The sequence below is a fragment of the Hemitrygon akajei genome, chromosome 16 (assembly GCF_048418815.1).
Source record: "Hemitrygon akajei chromosome 16, sHemAka1.3, whole genome shotgun sequence".
NCBI lineage: Eukaryota > Metazoa > Chordata > Chondrichthyes > Myliobatiformes > Dasyatidae > Hemitrygon > Hemitrygon akajei.
The window spans coordinates 73,611,987-73,632,805 of record NC_133139.1 but is presented as its reverse complement, the minus strand read 5'-3'; the positions used below and the strand labels follow the sequence as shown (position 1 = coordinate 73,632,805).

General features: G+C 42.5%; 1 protein-coding gene across 5 annotated transcripts in view; it reads right to left on the bottom strand.

Annotated features, from left to right (window-relative positions):
• pbx4 (pre-B-cell leukemia transcription factor 4) overlaps positions 1 to 20,819 on the bottom strand; it is a 407,509-nt gene that overhangs the window by 24,929 nt on the left and 361,761 nt on the right. Inside the window, exon 7 of one of the 5 annotated variants that reach the window (XM_073069171.1) lies at positions 14,334 to 16,215. The exons of 3 other annotated variants lie outside the window; for them this stretch is intronic. In XM_073069171.1, the coding sequence (XP_072925272.1) occupies positions 16,088 to 16,215 (128 nt within the window). In that variant the 3' untranslated portion in view covers positions 14,334 to 16,087. One more of the 5 variants, XM_073069173.1, reaches the window with a different exon arrangement.

Sequence of the window (20,819 nt, the reverse complement as noted above, 5' to 3'; positions counted from 1 at the left end):
AGACCCTTCATCAGGGCTCCCATTTGTTGCCAAGTAGATGAGAAATGGCAAAATAAATTAAAACTCAGCAGTTACATGAACGTTAGTGATCAGCAAGTATGAAAGCCAGAAATGCTCTTTGGCTATCAAGTGCTCAAGTTGAGGCTTTGAAACTTTGGTCACTAAATGCTGTGTCTAAAGATTATGCAAATAATGATTAATCAATATTGGATACAAAGTGCAATACACACAATGTGCTGGAGGAGCTCAGCAGGTCAGGCTATATCTATGAATGGGAATAAACAGTTGACTTTTTGGGCCAAGACCCTTCCTCAGAACTGGAAAGGAAGGTGGGGAAGAAGTCAGATCAATAAGGCGGGGAGAGGGAAAGAAAAAGTGCAAGGTGGCAGGTGATAGGTGAAACTGGGAGAAGCAGAAGGGTGAAGTGAAGAGCTGGGAAGTTGATTGGTGAAAGAGGTTAAGGGCTGAAAAACATGGAATCCGATTAGGTGTTAGGCAGGTGTAGCACTTACTCCACTTACAAGGATAAGTGCCGGGAGTCGCATAGGAACCAGTCCCTGCAGGAAATGGGAAGTCAGGGGGAGGGAAAGATGTGTTTGGTGTTGGGATCTTGTTGGAGATAGTGGAAGTTACGGAGAATTATGAGCTGAATGCAGAGGTTTATGGGGTGGTAGGTGAGGACAAGAGGAACCCTATCCCTGGTGTGAGGGCAGATGTGCATGAGATAGACACAAAGTTGCTACAAGCAAAAATTGTTTTAATTACTGGTAATGAAAGGGCAGACTGTAACGCCCTATAGTAATTGAAAAAGAAAGATTTGTATTATATATACACTAATTTTATTCAACTAGTAAGTGTACATAGAATTACCCTGTATAAACTAACTATGAACATTTTAAAGGCAGCAATTGATATAACATCATAATCAGACATCAACAGGCAAGATGCAACTCTCACTCTCTTTCATTGTTTCAGCCACCTTACGTGAATGTATCTTGTAACAACCAACCCATACAAGCCCTGTAATACAGAGATGAAATGATGACCAACTGCTGAATTAAATCCTGCTGCTTGAATATTCTGACTTTCAGGATTAAGAAATGCCCACCTTTAAAAATCCATGGTAGGTTATAACTGTGCAAGTGGTAGGTATCATTTAGCAACATATTGACAGCAAAATAATTTAGTCTCCTAATTTATTTTATATTTTCCAAATATTATCATCTTTCACCTTTCCTCATATCAGAAGACATGTAGCCAAAGAGCTGGGAAGGCTCACAGTATGTTATCATTTACTGCAAAGGGATTTGAATACAAATGTAGGAACGTTATGCTTCAGTTCTTTAAGATAACACGTACAACACGCTGGACCCCAGCATCTGCAGTGTACTTTGTGTTTAGTTCTTTAAAGTATTGGGTAAGAACATATCTTAAATCCAATATCGAGAATATGCTGTCTTATTTAAGGAAGGATGAATAGGTATTGGAAATAGCTTGGAGAAGGTTTCCTAGACCCATATCTTGAATGGATGGATTAAGAAAACAGATTGTACAAATGTGACTTGTACCTAGTGAAATTTAGAAGAGTGAGGAGGGGTTTATTTTGAAGGGCTTTGACAGTATGAATGTGAAGAGGATGTGAAAGAATTGTGAAAGAATCTAAAACTAGTGTCGTTGTTTCAAAATAAGGGGCCACTCATTTCAAACAGAGATGAAACTATTTTTTCTCTCTCAGAATAAATTTGGACCTCAAAGAGTAATGAAGGCAGAGTCTTTGATCATTTTAAAGCAGTGTTAAGCAACTGTTGGACAGATGAGAATTTAGAATTGTGGTTATCATTTCACCATAAGGGCAGAGGGGCAAGCGGCTTATTCCTGCTCCTAATTCATATGTTTGCATTTATGTCTGTTTGAGAATCCCAGGTTTGATCTCATTAAGGGTGGCAGTAGGAGGAAACAAATGACTCCAGCTGCCAGAGCTAGTGAGGAGAAAATAAAACTGGGGCACACATTCTGATCATAGGTCCAGAAGATAAATGGGAATGTGTCCATGTTTAATGAAGACAAACTGGTTTAGTTATGAAATACATCTCTCATCCAATGTTAGATACAAAGTTCAATTGCTTAGCCCACAGGTTCTGTCCCAGAATCTACAGAGAACAATCTCAATCAAATATCACACTGATTTATGAACATGTGTCGTATAATATTCTTACAATATTTCTCACACTGTGGAAATGCATCAAAGTACATCATGAAACCATGTGCAGAGTGACAAAGAATACATTATATTCACATGCTCATCATCAAGCAGAAAACCAAGACAGAGTGAGAATAAAATCAATAACTGGAAATGTATTTCCAAAGGTCTAATCTAAAGAAAGGAATATGCAAGTTACTTTCAACTCGCAAGAAGTGTGACACACCAGAGTCAAGAAAAATTCATTATAATTCTATTCAGCTCAATAGCTTATATCTTTTCTGGGTTAAAATATTAATGTGACCAGTTTTAGAAGTGCTATGTAACAGCCAAACAACATATCTCAGATCCCCTCTGGTAAGCTCCAGAGAAAAAGATATGTGCAGAACAGGTAAGAGGCACTGTATATTGCAAAGGATGAAGCAATTTATATTATATGAGCTTCCTCTGTCTATACTGTGCTGAGGAACAAAAGCCAAGAAATTACATACATCGAATTCCACAAGATCGTAACATTTTTCTCCTATCTCACATTTTCCTACGGCACAGAAGATTTTTTTGCAGCCCATCGATTTATGCTAGTGCTCAGAATGAGTTGCATTCTCCCCCTTAGTTATATGTAACCTGTTCTCTCTCAATGCACAATAATTTTTTATTCTTAGCAGTGTAGAGGGAACTTAGGGTCCAGCTCTATAAACCCCTCCAATCTGCCAGGCAAGTTGATAGGATAGTTAAGAAGGCATACAGTGTGTTGACCTTCATTAGTTAGTGGACTGAGTTCAAGAGCCACGAGGTAATGTTGCAGTTCTATTAGTCTCTTTTAGACTACACTTGGAGAATTGTGTTCTGTTCTGGTTGACTCATTATAGGAAGGATATGGAAGCTTTAGGGAAGCTCAGGAGATTTACCAGGATGCCGCCTGGATTAGAGAACATGTGTTTTGAGGAAAGGTTGAGTTAGCTAGAGCTTTTCTCTTTGGAGCGAAGGAGGATGACAGGCAACTTGATAGAGGATATAAGATGATAAGAGGCATAGATAGAGTAGACAGCCTGTGCCTTTTTCAAAAGTAGGTAATGACTAATACCAGAGGACATCTATTTAAGGTGGTTAGAGGACAGTTTAGGAGAGATGCCACAGGTAGGCTTTTTACACAGAGAGTGGTAGGTACCTGGAGTGCATTGCCGGTGATAGAGGATGATACATAAAGGACATTTAAGATTCTCTTAGATTGTAATACAGATGTGAAGAAATGGAAGGTTATGGGCTATGCAGGAGGAAAGGACTAGATTGATCTTAGAATAGGCTAAAAGCTCAGCAGAACATCATGGGCTGAAGGCCATGTACTGTGCATAATGTTATATGTGCTATGTTCAAACACAAGAAAACAGGAGCAGAGCTAGGGCATTCCATCCCTCGAGCCATACTGCTATTCGATATGATCCTGGTTGATCTGTATTGCCCTCAATTCCATTTCTGTACCAGATCCTCATTTCCCCTATTTATAAAATATAGTCTATAAAACTCTAGAAGAAATTGTGCTACATCTGAAATCCTCCTCCTGTTCCCTTGACATTTTACCTACAACCTTTTAAAAAATGTTTTTAGTTGTGTGGCACCAGACATTTTGCAAATAGTCAACATTTCTTTTCTATCAGGCTGCTTCACAAAAGCCCTGAAAACTGCAGTTAAACCTCTTTTAAAAAAGAACAACCTAGATGCCTCAGTAATTAATAACTACAGGCCTATATCACATTTACCATGTTTAAGTAAAACTATTGAAAAGGTTGTTTATCATCAACTTTTAGAACTGACCCCAATTCTTCTGCCAGGCACTACAGCAGGGGGAATTTACAGTAGTCAGTATATGGACCTGATGCACTCTGGGTCAAGGTCACTTTGGGAGCTTTTACAGTTGCTTGCAGGGTGGGGGTCGGTGCTTTTGCTAGTGTCGGCAGGGGAGAGAGGAGTGGTACTTTTGCTGCTGCTTCTGCAAAGGATGGGAGGAGGTGGGGGTTTTGGGGCATTGATGTTCTAACATTCATTTTATGGGGTCTCTTGTATCATGGATGTCTGTGAAGAGTATGCATTTCAGGTTGTATACTGTATACATTCTCAAATATTAAAGGAACCTAAATCTAAATGTAACAGATTACACATCTCAGGATGTGGGAGAAAACTGGAGCACCCAGGCAAAACGAAGTTTCAGAGGAAAATGGAAACTGTACCCATAAATCAGCAGATGTCAGTACCCAAATCTGGGTCACGAGAGCAGAGGCAGCTCCACTGTGCCTCCCCTCTGTCCAGATTTATTAACTTCATTTAAATTTCCCAGCTACCATGGGGATATTCTAACCCACACTTGAACACAGGTGGAGGAAAGAGCTTGTGTAGTAACATCTGTGCCAGGTTATCATTTTCTACACATTTCTACAAGAAAGCATCACACTTCATACATTGCACAACATTTGTCCATTCAACATTCTATTTCTTGCATTTCTCCTTCCTTCCCAAAGCTATGAAAGGGTCCCTCCTATCCTTATCTTGCATTCCAGCTGCATTCAACAGAAAGGAAAAAAAAACTTCATATGCTGGAAATTGGAAACTGAAACAGAACATTCTGGAAATACTTAGCAGATCAGCCATTAACTATGGAGACAGAAACAAACATAACACTTAAATCTGATGACTTTACATTGAACCTAGGTACAGGCAGTCCCTGGGTTACGTATGAGTTCCGTTCCTGAGTCCGTCTTTAAGTCAGATTTGTATGTAAGTTGGAACAAGTACATCCGGTATTATTTAGCGTCAGTTAGTCAAACGATTGTTTTAGTATATAGCGAATATTTCACCTTTCTATGCATAGAAAACACTTAAGAAACGTATGTATTTCAATAATTAAACCACTGCGTTGCTTAGTAATAATTGAAGCTTTCATCGGGTCAGGGCCTTTCACATGCTCCATTATTCTCACTTTATCCGTTATCCTTTAAAATTGTTCTGATCATTGACCGACTGTAGCCTAACGATTTTCCAATGACAGATTGCGTTTCACCTCTTTCCAAACGCTTTATTATTTCCACTTTATTTTCAATCGCGATCACTTCCCGTCAATGGAACAGAAACATTGCGGGTGGCAGATCCCGAGCTCTGCCGGCTCCCGAGGTCTGCTGGGTCCTAAGGACCACCGCACTGAGCCCGCGTCCTAAAGTCCACTGCTCTGAATTCCCCTGATCCTAAAGTCCACTGAGACAGGTTAAATGGGACAAGTGGGGGCTGTGCTGGGTTTGGGTATTTGATCCACCACAATATTCCGTGTGGGAATTTAAACTGGAGGTGGCAGTGTTTTTTTTACGAGGTCCAGTTGCGATCTCGACATCAACCCGGCACGGATGGTATGGGAGTCACTGGATCGACATCAACCCAGCATGGAGCGGTCTCTCACTGGATCAAACTCGGGAACCTCTGTTCTCCAGCCCGGCGCTGATCTCACTGCGCCACCTGCTGACCATGGGGGGGGGGGCGGGGTCAGGGTAAATCTTACTAAGGAAAATTTAAGCCAAATACAAAGTTAAACACTCAACACAGTGTCAACGGCAACGACTTAAAATGGTGGACGGTGTCATGATCCAACTTAAAATGGTGGACGGCGTCACGATCTGACTTAAAATGGCGGATGATGTTCTCCTTCCTTGGTTCGTAAGTACGAGTTGTCGGTAAGTCGGACGTTCGTAACTTGAGGACTGCCTGTACACATGACAAAATAAATTCTTAGCTGCTTAGAAGGGGAGGAATGGAAAGTTCAAAGAAAATTTATTAACAAAGCACATATATGTCTCCATATACAACCCTGAGATTCATTTTCTCGCAAGCATTCACAGTAGATACAAAGAAACACAACAGAAATGAAAAATGACATACAACAAAGACAAACAACCTTTGTGGAAATGACAACAAACTGTGCAAATACAAAATAAATAAATAAATATTGAGGACACGAGTTGCAGAGTCCTTAAAAGTTACTTCATAATTGTGGAATTAGTTCATTGCTGGGGTGAGTAAAGCTATCCCCTCTGGTTCAAGAGCCAGGTAGCTGAGGGGTAATAACTATCTGAACCTGATGCTATGTGTCCTGAGGCTCCTGTGCCTTCTTCCTGATAGTAGCAGTGAGAAGACAGCAAGGCCTGGATGGGTGGAGTCCTTGATGTTGGATGCTGCTCTGCTGTGACAATGCTCCATGTAAATATGCTCAGTGATTGGGAGGGCTTTACTTGTGATGGATGGGCTGTATCCACTACTTTTTGTAGGTTTTTTCTGTTCGAAGGCATTGGTGTTCCCATACCAGGCCATGATGCAACCAGTCAGTATACTCTTCACCACACATATATAGAAGTTTGTCAAAGTTATAGATGACATGTTGGACCCAGGACAGATCCTCGAAAATGATAACACCAAGAATTTTAATGTTGCTGACACCCTCAACCCTTGATGAGAACTGGCTCATGGTTTCCCCCTCCTGTAGTCTATAAATAGCTCTTTGTTTTTGCTTACATTAAGTGAGAGGTTGTTGTTGTGGCACAATGATGTCACTTTGTAAGAGGCAATAGCATTCAAGCCCTGTCATAGACGTTGAGCATCCTGAGATTCAAGTTTAGCCTGGAATTGCCATTTGCATTTGAGATGGCTATCTAGAGGTCATACCTGAACCTTTTGTATTTTACTTATCTGGCAGATTGAACGTCACTGATTTGGCCCTCAGCACATTGTGGATCTCTTGGCTCATCCAGGGGCTTCTAGTTAGGGAAGATGCTGAAAGATTTTGTGGGGACACACATGTCCATGACTGTCTTTATTATAAAGTCTGTGAAAAAAGTGGCATATTTGTTCAGGTCTTCTGATAAGTTCTTGAACATGGCCTGGTCCACCAGCTTGAAGCAACACTGTTGCGACTCCTCTGCTTCCTGCGACCACTGTTGCCTTTACTTCTGGAGCCTTGCTCTTTAGTCTCTGCCAGTATGCAGGTAGGAGGAAGATAGCCAGATTTCTTCTGGAAGAAGATAGCATCAGCAAACAATGTGATGAAGGAAGACATCCTTCAGTCCCTTCACAAAATTACTTCTTTCTCTTCTTCTACACCTTCTTTCTCATTCAAATATGGTTCTGCTTCTGTTGGAGCCTGTGATCTACAGTTTGGTGGTGTGTTTTCGGGCTGATTAAGCAACTTGGCTGTCTCCAAGGGTGTTTGGTGAGGTTTTGAACTAAGCATGCAGCATTGAGGCCAAGAAGCCTGGAATCTATGATCGACTCCATTTCTCACGGATGCTGTTGATTAAAGCGTTGAGGAAGATTGAAATCAGCGAGGCAGAAGTGGAAGGCCAGCAGGTTTTCAGTGCTGTCTGCCAGCCCCTTGCTTGCTGCTGCCTGAAGATGATGACTGCACATGACGGTCTCTCTCTTGCTCACTGCTCCTAGAGGAAGGTCCCTGTAATTGAATGGTCTCTCTCTCTCTCTTACCCTCGATGCCGTTGGAGGATGGTGCTGAAGTCCCGGGTCTGGGGCAAGGTTTAATCGATGTGCTTTGTGGATTGGACCACATTATGATGTGTTTCTGGTCACTCTTTTTTTGCTGCTATTTTGTGAGATTTTGATCAGGGTGGCCTGCAGATAACAAACAACACAGCACTAGATTGAATTGAACTCAGCAAAACTGAATATACTGGGACTCTTGCTGTTTTATAGACTGTTTTTTGCTCGTTTTTTTGCCATTTGCGTGTTTTTTTGCATGCGTTGGTGGGGAGGGGTTTGCTGATTTTCTTTGAATGTGTTCCATGGTTTTCTTTGTTTTCTGTCTTCTGAAGGAAGACAAATCTCAGGGCTGTATACTGTATACATGCTTCCAAATAAAAGTACTGTACATTGAATCTGATTCTTCCTGAAATGCAGTATAAGGATCAAATGGTAATTGTAGTATAATAATGGTCAAGTGTGTTGGAATCCCTGGCACCACAGGTGACATGTTGATGATAATTGGTAAATCTGATTGAAGCCCCAGCAAAGATTTAAAAGGTGTCAGGCTAGGCTGTTGCTAATTGCAGAACTCAAAACATAGAATATTTGCTTAATATCTGCCCTTGGCATATTTAAACTGTGGTCAGGATCATGGAGAAGAACTCTCTCGGTAAGTAGAATGGATAGCATTTAATCATTAGATGCTCCAGCTCAGCAGAACAAGAGAGTGACAAGACTGCTATGTGTAAGCACAATGAAAAGTGTTATGATACGCACCCGACAGTGCCATCTTCTGGGGTTAGGTGTTCTGACTCTCCAGAACATGGATCACTTATGTGGACCCTTTAAAGATTCAGCCTGCCCCACTAATAGGCAGCCATGTTTTGGGTGCCAGGATTTTAACTGGAAACCCCTTTTTACCAGGTATCTCTAGAGATGCACGTTAGCCCCTCGCCACCAGACTCAGCGGTGAGAAAACCACCATACGTCTCCAGACTCCAGACTTCATACATCTAGGATCATTATGACTCGACTCCCACCAAACCCGGGAGGTTGGGATGTCTCATCCATCTGAACCCCGATCTGAACCCCGATGTCTCATCCATCTGAATGTGAATACTGTGTAATTACTGCCCCCATGCAATCGCCTGTCAGCAAGAAATAACATTCCATACACTGCATACAATTATAAAGAAAGTATACTTACAAATTTCAGCTTTATCAAACAGTTACATAAGACATAAGAAATAGGAGCAGGAGTAGGCCATCCGGTCCATTGAGCCTGCCCCAGCATTCAATAAGATCATGGCTGACCTGTCTGTAAACTCAGCTCCATCTACCTGCCTTTTCCCCATAACCCTTAATTCCCTTACTATGTAAAAACCTATCTAACTGTATCTTAAATATATTTAGTGAAGAAGCCTCAACTGCTTCCCTGGGCAGAGAATTCCACAGATTCACCACTCTCTGGGAAAAACAGTTTCTCCTCATCTCTGTCTTAAAACTTCTCCCCTGAATCTTGTGGCAATGTCCCCTCATTCTAGTCTCACCTACCAATGGAAACAACTTTCCTACTTCTATCTTATCTATCCCTTTCAAAATTTTGTACGTTTCTATAAGATCCCCTCTCATTCTTCTGAATTCCAGAGAGTATAGTCCCAGGCGACTCAATTGCTCCTCATAATTTAACCCCTTCATCTCTGGAATCAACCTGGTGAACCTCCTCTGCACTGCCTCCAAAGCCAGTATATCCTTCCTCAAGTATGGAGACCAGAACTCCACACAATACTTCAGGTGCGGCCTCAACAGTACCCTGTATAGCTGCAGCATGACCTCCCTGCTCTTGAATTCAATCCCTCTAGCAATGAAGGCCAACATTTTGTTTGCCTTCTTAATAACCTGTTGCACCTGCAAGCCAACTGTTTGCAATTCATGCATAAGCACTCCCAAGTCCCTCTGCACAACAGCAATCTTTCACCATTTAAATCTGCTCTTCTATTATTGCTTACCAAGTGGATGATCTCGCATTTACCGATGTTGTATTCCATCTGCCAGACCTTGGCCCACTCACTTATATTCCTCTGCAGACTCCTCACATCCTCTGTACAATTTGCTTTTCCACTCAGTTTAGTGTCATCAGCAAATTTGCCTCACTACACTCAGTGCCCTCTTCCAAATCGTCAATGTAAATGGTAAGCAGCTGTGGGCCCAGCACCGACCCCTGTGGCACCCCACTCACCACTGACTGCCAACTGGAGAAACGCCCACTTATACCAACTCTCTCCTTCTATTGGTTAACCAATCCACTATCTATGCCAATATATTTCCTCCGACTTCATGCATCCGTATAAGTCTCTTGTGCAGCACCTTACCAAATGCCTTCTGCAAATCCAAGTATACAACATCTACCTGTTCCCCTCTATCCACTGTACTCAGGTCCTCAAAGAACTCCAGTAAGTTTGTCAAACAGGACCTGCCCTTTATGAATACACGCTGCCTGCGTCTGTCTAATGGAACCACTCCTTTCTAAATGTTTCGCTATTTCTTCCTTAATGACAGCTTCAAGCATTTCCCGACTACAGATGTTAAGCTAACTGGACTATAGTTGCCCGTCTTTTGCCTACATTCTTTTTTAAAAAGTGGCATGACATTTGCTGTCTTCCCATCTGCCGGGACCTGCCCAGAGAATTTTGGTAAGTGATTACCAACGCATCTACTATAACATCTGCCAATTCCCTCAGCACCCTGGATGCATCAGGACTAGGGGTCTTATCTACCCTTCAGGCCCTCTGGTTTGCTCATCACTATCTCTTTAGTGACAGTGATTTTATTGAGGTCCTCACCTCCCACATAGTCTATAACATCATTCTTTGGCACATTAGACGTGTCCTCCACCGTGAAGACCATTAGTAGGAAAAAGAAAGAAAAAAAAATGAAAGGACCCATTACAGTTAACCTAGTCCAAATGTGCACCTAAGTTGGAGCCCATCTTGAAGTTATCTTTAACTCACGCACTGGGCCCACCCACGGTCTGGGTGAAACCCCACACCACCTTTCAAATGTCACTTGAAATTCATATCGAATAAACGGGCTCCCCAAAGGGAGTATTGGTCCTTCCTCCTTGAAGCCATTCATCTGCACAAAGCCTCTTGTGCGACAGGGATGGCATCCTCAGCCATCTTCACTCGTCTTCTTCCAGCTCCCTCCAAAAAGACCTCGACCCACACCAGTATCTGTCACAAAAAACACTCCACCCAGCATTCTCTAGAACCTTCTCCCAATTCCACCATCCTGATTGGATGACACTACATTCCTAAGCATGAATATCACAACCTCTTAGTTCACAACATTAAGTCACAACATTACAAGCTCAAACCCAAGCATGCTGAAAGCAGAACAGACTGCTGTTACAGAAATGCTAAAAATGAAATACCCACAGCATAGCAGTAAAAATCTTAACCAGGGAGTTTTTAGAAAACTGTCCTCATTTCAAACTCGTGTAGTGTTGATTCTATTCTTGAACACTCCAGCACTTGGGTACTAACTATCCTCTTGTCACATAAGAGTTTATCATGAAACACAAACCCCTACCTTACCCAAACGTTCTGCAGATTTGATTCATCTGGTAGATTGAGAACTCTTCTGACATAAACACTCTATCCAACATGTCTTGAGTGAACCATGTCTCAATGAAACAGAGAACATGGCAATCCCTCATTTCCATTTGATACAACAATCTTGTCCTTAGATCCATTGTTTTGTTCCCAGTCATTGTACATTTGCTAACAAGATGCTTGGGGGAGGAGTGTTTACACCCTGCCATTTTGGCTTGTAGTCCTCCCCTTCTTCCTCTCTTCTGGCCATGTCCACTTAAAGGTGCCGTACCTGCATTCCTGAGAGTTGAGTGCACTGAGTCTTTCAGAAGATGGTAAAATCGCTAGTTTGTTTTGCAAGTTTAAAAGTACTTTACTTAAAGGGAAATTATAGGCTACAGATTGCAGCAACAATAGTTCAGAAGCATATCTAGAAGTTTTGTGAGCTGCCTGCGAGATGTCACCAAGTCTCAGTTAGCCTGATTTCAGTAGTGGAGAAGATGGAGTCCACTGTTAAGGATGAGGTTTTAGGGCACTTGGAAGCACATGATTAAATACACTGAAGCCATCATGGTTTCCGTAAGGGGAAATCTTGCCCAACAAATCTTTTGAAATTCTTTGAGGAAATAACAAGCAAGAGACAAATGAAAATCAGTAGATGTTGTTACTTTGAAGGCCTTTGCCAAGGTGCCATACATGAGGCTGCTTAACAAGATAAGAGCCTATGATATTACAGGAACGATACTAGCATGGACAGAAGGTTGGCAGACTAACAGAAGGCAAAGAGTGAGAATAAAGTGGGCTTTTTCTGGTTGGCTGCCAGTGATTACTTATGTTCCGCAGGGACTGGTGTTAAGACAGCTTCTTTTCACTTTATATGTTACTGATTTGACTAACAGAAATTATGGCTTTGTGGCCAAGTTTGCGAACAATATGAAAATAGATGAAGGGGTAGGCAGTGTTGAGGAAGCAGGGAGTCTGCAGAACAACTTAGACAGATTAGGAGAATGAGCAAAGAAGTGCCAGATGGAATACATAGTGGTGCTAGAAAGTTTGTGAACCCTGTAGAAATTTCTCTATTTCTTCATATGGGCAAAATACATGGACACTTCTGTGACACAGGTGACACCAGACGGATATGGCAGGGAATTAAAGCTCTGACTGACTACAAGATCAGGCAGAAAACTGATGACAGCAACGCCTCTCTTCCTAACAGGCTTAACAAAATCTTAGCATGCTTCGAAGCATCAAACACTACAGCAAGGGGGAGAGCCAGTCCCTTCTTACCATCTGACCAGCCGGCTCCAATCATTGATTCAGAGCAAACACGGAGGACCCTTGCCAGGGTTAACCCATGAAAAGCGGGAGGTCCCGACAAAATCCCTGGACGTGTGCTCAAGGAATGTGCTGACGTATTAGCAGATGTCCTGACAGACATTTTCAACATCTCCCTTAGTCAAGCCATTGACCCCAGATGCTTCAAAACCTCCACAATCATCCATGTAGCAAAGAAATCAGTTGTAGCCTGAATGATTACTGTCCCGTTGCCCTGACCCCCATAGTGATGAAATGTTTTGAACGGCTTGTCAAGCCTCATATCACAGCCAGCCTCCTCTCATCGCTGGATCCTCTACAGTTTGCTTATTGTCCAAATCGCTCTACGGGGGACGCAATATCCACCACACTGCACATAGTTCTCTCTCATTTGGACAACAAAGACACTCGTGCCAGAATCCTGAACATTGATTTCAGTTCAGCGTTCAATACCATCACCCCGCAGAGACTAGTGGTGAAACTGTCGCTGCTTGGCCTTAACACTGCCATGTGTCGCTGGATTCTGGATTTCTTGACAGAGAGACCACAGTCAGTCCGTGTTGGCAGGAACATCTCTGACTCCATCACACTGAGCACTGGATCCCCACAAGGCTGTGTGCTTAGCCCATTGCTGTTTACACTGCTAACACATGACTGTGCAGCCAGATTCAAGGAGAACCTGATCATTAAATTTGCTGATGATACCACAGTGGTGGGGCTCATCAGCAAAAATGATGAAACAATGTACAGGGAAGAGGTCAAACACCTAGAGAGCTGGTGCAGTGACAACAACTTGATGCTTAATGTCACCAAAACCAAGGAGGTGATCGTCAATTTCAGACGGTCTCAGCCTGAGCACACACCCCTCAGCATCAGTGGCTCCACAGTGGAGAGAGTGGAAAACATCAAGTTCCTTGGGGTGCAGATCTCGGACAATCTCACCTGGTCCAGGAACACCACTAGGATTGTGAAACGAGCCCAGCAGAGATTGCACTTTCTGAGGATGCTTAAACAAGCATCACTCCCCACTAACATCTTAACTACATTCTACAGAGGCGTGGTTGAGAGTGTGCTGACCTTTTGCATCACAACCTGGTACTCCAGCTGCAGTGCTGCCGACAAAAAAGCCTTGCAGAGGGTGGTTAGGGGAGCAGAGAAGGTTATTGGGGTCTCCCTACCTTCTGTCCAAGACCTCTTTCAGAGTCGATGCCTCCAGAAGACACGGTACATCATTAAAGACCCCTCACACCCTCTCCATGAACTGTTTGTTCTTCTGCCATCAGGTAAACATTACAGGAGCATCAAAACTAAAACCACAAGGCTACTAAACAGCTTCCTCCCACAGGCAGTCAGACTGCTAAATAGCTGCTCTACCTGACTCTGCTTTGGACACTTTTAACTTGCACTGGACACTTATAACTTGTTTTTAACTGACATGTGGCTGTTGTGTTTTACTATTTATTGTTACGTTTATTATTTAGTGTTGCGTTTGTTATGTTATGATTGCACTGCTCCTGGGAAACGCTGTCTCATTCTGCCCCGCAGAGCTGATGTACGGTTAGAATGACAATAAAATTTTTGAATCTTGAATCTTGAAATATGACCTAAAATGTGATCAGATCTTCATGCAAGTCCTAAAACTAGATAAAAAAGAACACAATTAAATAAATAACACAAAAACATTATACTTGTTCATTTATTTATTGAGAAAAATGATCTAATATTACATGTATTTGTTGGAAAAAGCATGTGAACCTTTGCTTTCAGAAACTGGTGTGACACCCTTGTACAGCAATAGCTTCAACCAAATGTTTCCGGTAAATGCTGATCAGTCCTGCACATTGGCTCGGAGGAATTTTAGGCCATTCCTCCTTACAAAACTGCTTCAACTCTGGGATGTTGGTGGGCTTCCTTGGATGAACTTTTTGCTTCAGGTCTTTCCACAATATTTCTATAGGATTAAGGTCAGGACTTTGACTCAGCCATTCCGAAACACAAATCTTCTTTTTAAACCATTCTGTTGTTGATTTAACACTCGTCTTTCGGATCATTGACTTGTTGCATTATCCAATTATTCTATTAAGCTTCAGATGATGGTCTGCTACCCTGACATTCTCCTGTAAAATTTTGAATTAATTGTTCCCTCAACGATTGCACGCTGTCCAGGCCCTGAGGCAGCAATCAGCCCCAAAGTATGATGCTCCTTCCACCATGCTTCACAGTTGGGATGAGGTTTTAGTGTTGGTGTGCAGTGCTCTTTCTCCTCCAAACATAGCAAAGTACATTTCTGCTAAAAAGTTCAACCTTTGTCTCATCTGTCCACAGAACACTGTCCCAGAAGTGTGGTAGAATATCCAGGTGGTCTTTTGCAAACTTGAGAAATGCAGCAATGTTTTTTTTGGAGAGTAGTAGCTTCCTCTGTGGTGCTCTTCCATGAATAGCATTCTGTACAGTGTTTTTCACATAGTGGGCACATGAACAGAGGTGTTAGCAAGTTCTAGAGATTTCTGCAGGTCTTTTGCTGTTACCCTTGGGTTCTTTTTCACCTCCTTCAGCATTGCACGTTGTGCTCTTGGTGTGATTTTTGCAGGATGCCCACTCCTAGGGAGAGTAGCAACAGTACTAGGTTTCCTCAATTTCTCTTACTGTAGCCTGATGGACACTGAGGTCTTTAGAAATACTTTTGTAGCTTTTTCCAACATCATGCATCTCTACAATTCTTTTTGTCCTCTGAAAGTTGTTTTGATCGAGGCATGGTGCACATAAATGGATCTTTCTTGAGAAGAGCAGGCTCTGTCAGTAAACTGACTTCATGTGTCTTTTTTTTATAAGGCAGGGCACCTCTACAACCCACACCTCCAATCTCATCTCATTGATTGGAACACGGACTCCAAATAGCTTTTGTAGAAGGCATTACCCCAGACGCTCACCTACTTTTTCAAACAAATACAAGTAGAATTGAATCACTTTTCTCAACAATTAAATGAACAAATATAAAGTTTTTGTATTATTTATTTAATCATGTTCTCTTTATCTAGTGTTAAGACTTAAGTGAGGACCTGATCACATTTTAGGTCATATTTATGAAGAAACAGAGAAACTTCTACAGGGTTCACAAACTTTCTAGCAACACTGTAGTGCAGGGAAGTGCATGGTCATGCATTTTGGTAAAAGGAATAAAGGTGTAAACTATTTTCTAAAAAGGGAGAAAATTCAATAATAAGAGGTGCAAACGGACTTGGGAGTCCTCATGCAGGACTTCCTAAAGGTTAACTTGCAGCTGAGTCAGTGGTAAGGCAGGCAAGTACAATGCTTCCATTCATCTTGAGAGGACTAAAGAACTAAGATAGCACCAGAGGGCAACTTCTTCTAGTCCATTTGTGAAACAATTTAAATTCTTCTCTTATTTTTTTTTCAAGGTGGCTGGGTTCCTGTTGAAGTCCATGACCTACAGCTGTACTCAAACCGCAGTTCTTCATGGCAATGGGTTCCCACTCTCAGAGCTTGCTGAGCAGCCGTTTTCAGTATCTCCAGCAGTGGCCTGGAAGATGTGTGCCTTCAGGAGGTGCCTCTGTGGACCTGATTCCTCGCTGGTGTCAGCAACTAAAGGGTCACAGGAGATTGGAACATCAAGACAGCGTGTGTGGCTGTTGGAAGCCTCTGCTCTCGAGCAATCGCTCTCCCTCAGTGGTGAAGGAACATGAAATGAAAGCAATGTGGTAGACTGTAATATCAAAACAGTGAGCTCTTGGTCTCCCCTGTCGCTGTGAGTGATACCCCTCCCTCCCTTGTTAGTGAAATAGATGTGTTGCTGAGGCAGGTGGGGGAGGGTTGATGCTTTGCTGCCGTTTGTGCATTGAAGGGGGAGAGGAGCTGCAATTCATTCATTGGGCTTTTGTTTCTGTTTCATGGATGTCTGTGGAGAGTAGGAATTTCAGGTTGTATAATGAATACATTCTCTGATATTAAATGGAACCATTGAACCTTTGAGCAAGGATGTAATGCTGAGGCTTTATAAGAATGTTGTCAGATTGCACTTAGAGTATTGTGAGCAGTTTTGGGCCTCTAATCTATGAAACGATGTGCTGACATTGGAGGATGTATAGGAGGTTCACGAGAATGATTCTGGATAAGATATCGCATCCACAATATCCTGAAGTGGGAAGGTGAACAGCTAGAGGTCGTGGTACATATTGGTACCAATGACAGAGGTAGGAAAAGGGAGGAGGTCCTGAAAACAGACTACAGGGAACTAGGAAGGAAGTTCAGAAGCAGGACCTCAAAGGTAGTAATCTTGGGATTACTACCTGTGACATGCGATAGTGAGTATTGGAATAGAGTGAGGTGGAGAATAAATGCATGGCTGAAGGATTGGAGCAGGGGGCAGGGATTCAGATTTTTGGATCATTGGGACCTCTTTTGGGGCAGGTGTGACCTGTACAAAAAGGACGGATTGCACTTGAAACTGGGTGGGGGGGAGCCAATATCCTGGCAGGGAGATTTGCCAAGGCTATTGAGGAGAGTTTAAACTAGAATTGCTGGAGGGTGGAAACTGAACTGAGGAGACGGAGGAAGGGCTGGTTAACTCACAATTAGAGAAAACTTGGAGATAGTGCGAGAGAGAGGATAGGCAAATGGTAGAGAAGGGAAACGCTCAGACCAATGGTTTGAGATGTGTCTATTTTAATGCAAGAAGCATCATGAACAAAGCGGATGAGCTTACAGCATGGATCACTACTTGGAGCTATGATGTTGTGGCCATTACAGAGACTTGGATGGCTCAAGGGCAGGAATGGTTAGAGTGCCAGGCTTTAGATGTTTCAGAAAGGACAGAGAGGAAGGCAAAAGAGGTGGGGGCTTGGCACTGTTGATCAGAGATAGTGTCACAGCTGCAGAAAAGGAGGAAGTCATCGAGGGATCGTCTACTGAATCTCTGTGGGAGGAAGTTAGGAACAGGAAGGGGCCAATAACTCTACTGGGTGTTTTTTATAGACCACCCAATAGTAACAAGGACATCGAAGAGCAGATAGGGACACAGATTCTGGAAAGGTGTAATAATAATAGGGTCGCCATGGTGAGAGATTTGAGTTTCCCAAATATTGATTGGCATCTTCCTAGAGCAAAGGGTTTAGATGCAGGGAGTTTGTTAGGTGTGTTCAGGAAGGTTTCCTGACACAATATGTAGATAAGCCTACAAGAGGAGAGGTTGTACTTGATTTGGTATTGGGAAATGAACCTGGTCAGGTGTCAGGTCTCACAGTGGGAGAGCATTTTGGAGATAGTGATCATAATTCTATCTACTTTACCATAGCATTGGAGATGGATAGGAACAGACAAGTTTGGAAAGTGTTTAATTTGGAGTAAAGGGAAATATGAAGCTATCAGGCAGGAACTTGGATGTATAAATTGGGAACAGATATTCTCAGGAAATGTATGGCAGAAATGTGGCAAATGTTCAGGGGATATTTGCGTGGGGTTCTGCGTAGGTACATTCCAATTAGAGAGGGAAAGGATGGTAAGAGTACAGGAACCATGGTGTATAAAGGCTGTTGTAAATCTAGTCAAGAAGAAAAGAAGAGCTTACTAAAGGTTCAAAAAACTAGGTAATAATAGAGATCTAGAAGATTATAAGGTCGGAAGGAGCTTAATGAAATTAGGAGAGCCAGAAGGGACCATGAGAAGGCCTTGGTGGGCAGGATTAAGGAAAACCCCAAGGCATTCTACAAGTATGTGAAGAGCAAGAGGATAAGGTGTAAGTGACTAGGACCAATCAAGTGTGACAGTGGAAAAGTGTATATGGAACCTGAGGAGACAGAGAAGGTACTTAATGAATACTTTGCTTCAGTATTCACTACGGAAAAGGACCTTAGTGATTGCAGGGATGACTTACAGCAGACTGAAAAGCTTGAGCATATAGACATTAAGAAAGAGGATGTGCTGGAGCTTTTGGAAAACATCAAGTTGGATATGTCATCAGAACCGTATGAGATATACCCCAGGGTACCTATGGAGGTGAGGGAGCAGATTGCGGATCCTCTGGCAATGATCCTTGCATCAACAATGGGGACGGGAGAGGTTCTGGAGGATTGGAGGGTTGCAGATGTTGTTCCCTTATTCAAGAAAGGGAGTAGAGATGGCCCTGGAAATTATAGACCAGTGAGTCTTACTTCTGTGGTTGGTAAGTTGATGGAAAAGATCCTGAGAAGGAGGATTTATGAACATTTGGAGGGGCATAATATGATTAGGAATAGTCAGCATGGCGTTGTCAAAGGCAGGCCGTGCCTTACGACCTGACTGAATTTTTTGAGGATGTGACTAAACACCTTGATAAAGGTAGAGCCATAGATGTAGTTTAAACGGATTTCAGTAAGGCATTTAATAAGGTATCCCATGCAAGGCTTATTGAGAAAGTAAGGAGGCATGGGGTCCAAGGGACATTGCTTTGTGGATCCAGAACTGGCTTGCCCACAGAAAGCAAAGAGTGGTTGTAGATGGGTCATATTCTGCATGGAGGTCAGTGACCAGTGGTGTGCCTCGGGGATCTGTTCTGGTACCCTTTCTCCGTGACTTTTATAATGACTTGGATGAGGAAGTGGAGGGCTGTCAAAGCTGCTGCACAAGTTGACTGTGGTTAAGAAGGCATATTGTGCATTGGCCTTCATCAACCGTGGGATTGAGTTTAAGAGCCAAGAGGTAATGTTACAGCATTATAGGACCCTGATCAGACCCCACTTGGAGTACTGTGCTCAGTTCTGGTCGCCTCACTATAGGAAGGATGTGGAAGCCATAGAAAGGGTGCAGAGGAGATTTACAAGGATGTTTCCTGGATTGGGGAAGCATGCCTTAAGAGAATAGGTTCAGTGGACTTGGCCTTTCCTCCTTGGAACGACAGAGGATGAGAAGTGACCTGATACAGGTGTATTAGATGATGAGAGGCATTGATCATGTGGATAGTCAGAGGCTTCTTCCCAGGGCTGAAATGGCTAACACGAGAGGGCACAGTTTTAAGGTGCTTGGAAGTAGGTACAGAGGAGATGTCAGGGGTAAGTTGTGTTTTTTTATGCAGAGAGTAGTGAGTGCCTGGAATGGGCTGCCAGCAACGGTGGTGGAGCCTGATATGACAGGGTGTTTTAAGAGACTCGTGGATAGGTACATGGAGTTTAGAAAAATAGACGGCTATGGGTAACCCTAGGTAATTTCTAAAATAAGTACATGTTCCGCACAGCATCATGGACCGAAGGGCCTGTATTGTGCTGTAGGTTTTCTATGTTTCTGTGAAAGGGTTAATGTACAAGGAGCATTTGATAGCTCTAGGCATGTATTCATTTGGAGTTGCGAAGAATGAGTGGAGATCTTATTTAAACCCATTGAAAATTGAAAGGCCAAAATAGAGTAGATGTGAAGAGGATGTTTCCTGCAGTGGGGGGTGGGGGGGGGCCTAGGACCAGAGGACACAACCTCAGAATATGAGGATTTCCATTTAAAACAGAGATGTAGAGGAATTTCTTTAGCTGGAAGGTGGTGTATCTGTGGAATTCACTGCCAGTTGTAGCTGTGGAGGCCAAGTCACTGGATATATTGAAAGCGGAGAGTGATAGATTCTTGATTAGTCAGGGGATCAAAGGTTATGGGGAAAAGGCAGGAGATTGAGAGGAGTAATAAATCAGCCATGATGGAATGGTGGAGAAGACTCAATGAGCTGAGTGGACTAATTCTGCTCCTATGTCGTATGGTCTTGTGGTGTTGCCAGCACCATCCTGACAAAATTATAACAAAGTGAAAGAAGAAAGGAAATGTCTGTGATATGATGGAACCAAAAGAAACTGAGTAACATAAGCAGTGGTGATACTAGCTGAAAGGGTAATGAAAATCCATTAATTGAAGCAGAGGAGATGTCAATAGAAGGCAAGTGAAAAGAGATGAGGGGGATAAAATACACTACATTATAGTTGCTGGAAATTTTTAATGAGAGTGAATTGCCGGTAAGGTAACATCTGTGTAGAGAAAAACACAGAAAATTAACTTTTTAAATGACATTTCATTGGAAATAGCCAGTTCTGATACAGACTAGAAAGGCTTTTTATCAAAAATTGTTGAATACAGCGTTAAATTCTAAGCCCTACAATGTGCCCAGATGGAAGATGAATTACTGTTCTGCAGGCTTATGCTAAGCTTCATTGCAAAAGTGTAGAAGCACTAAAGCTAAA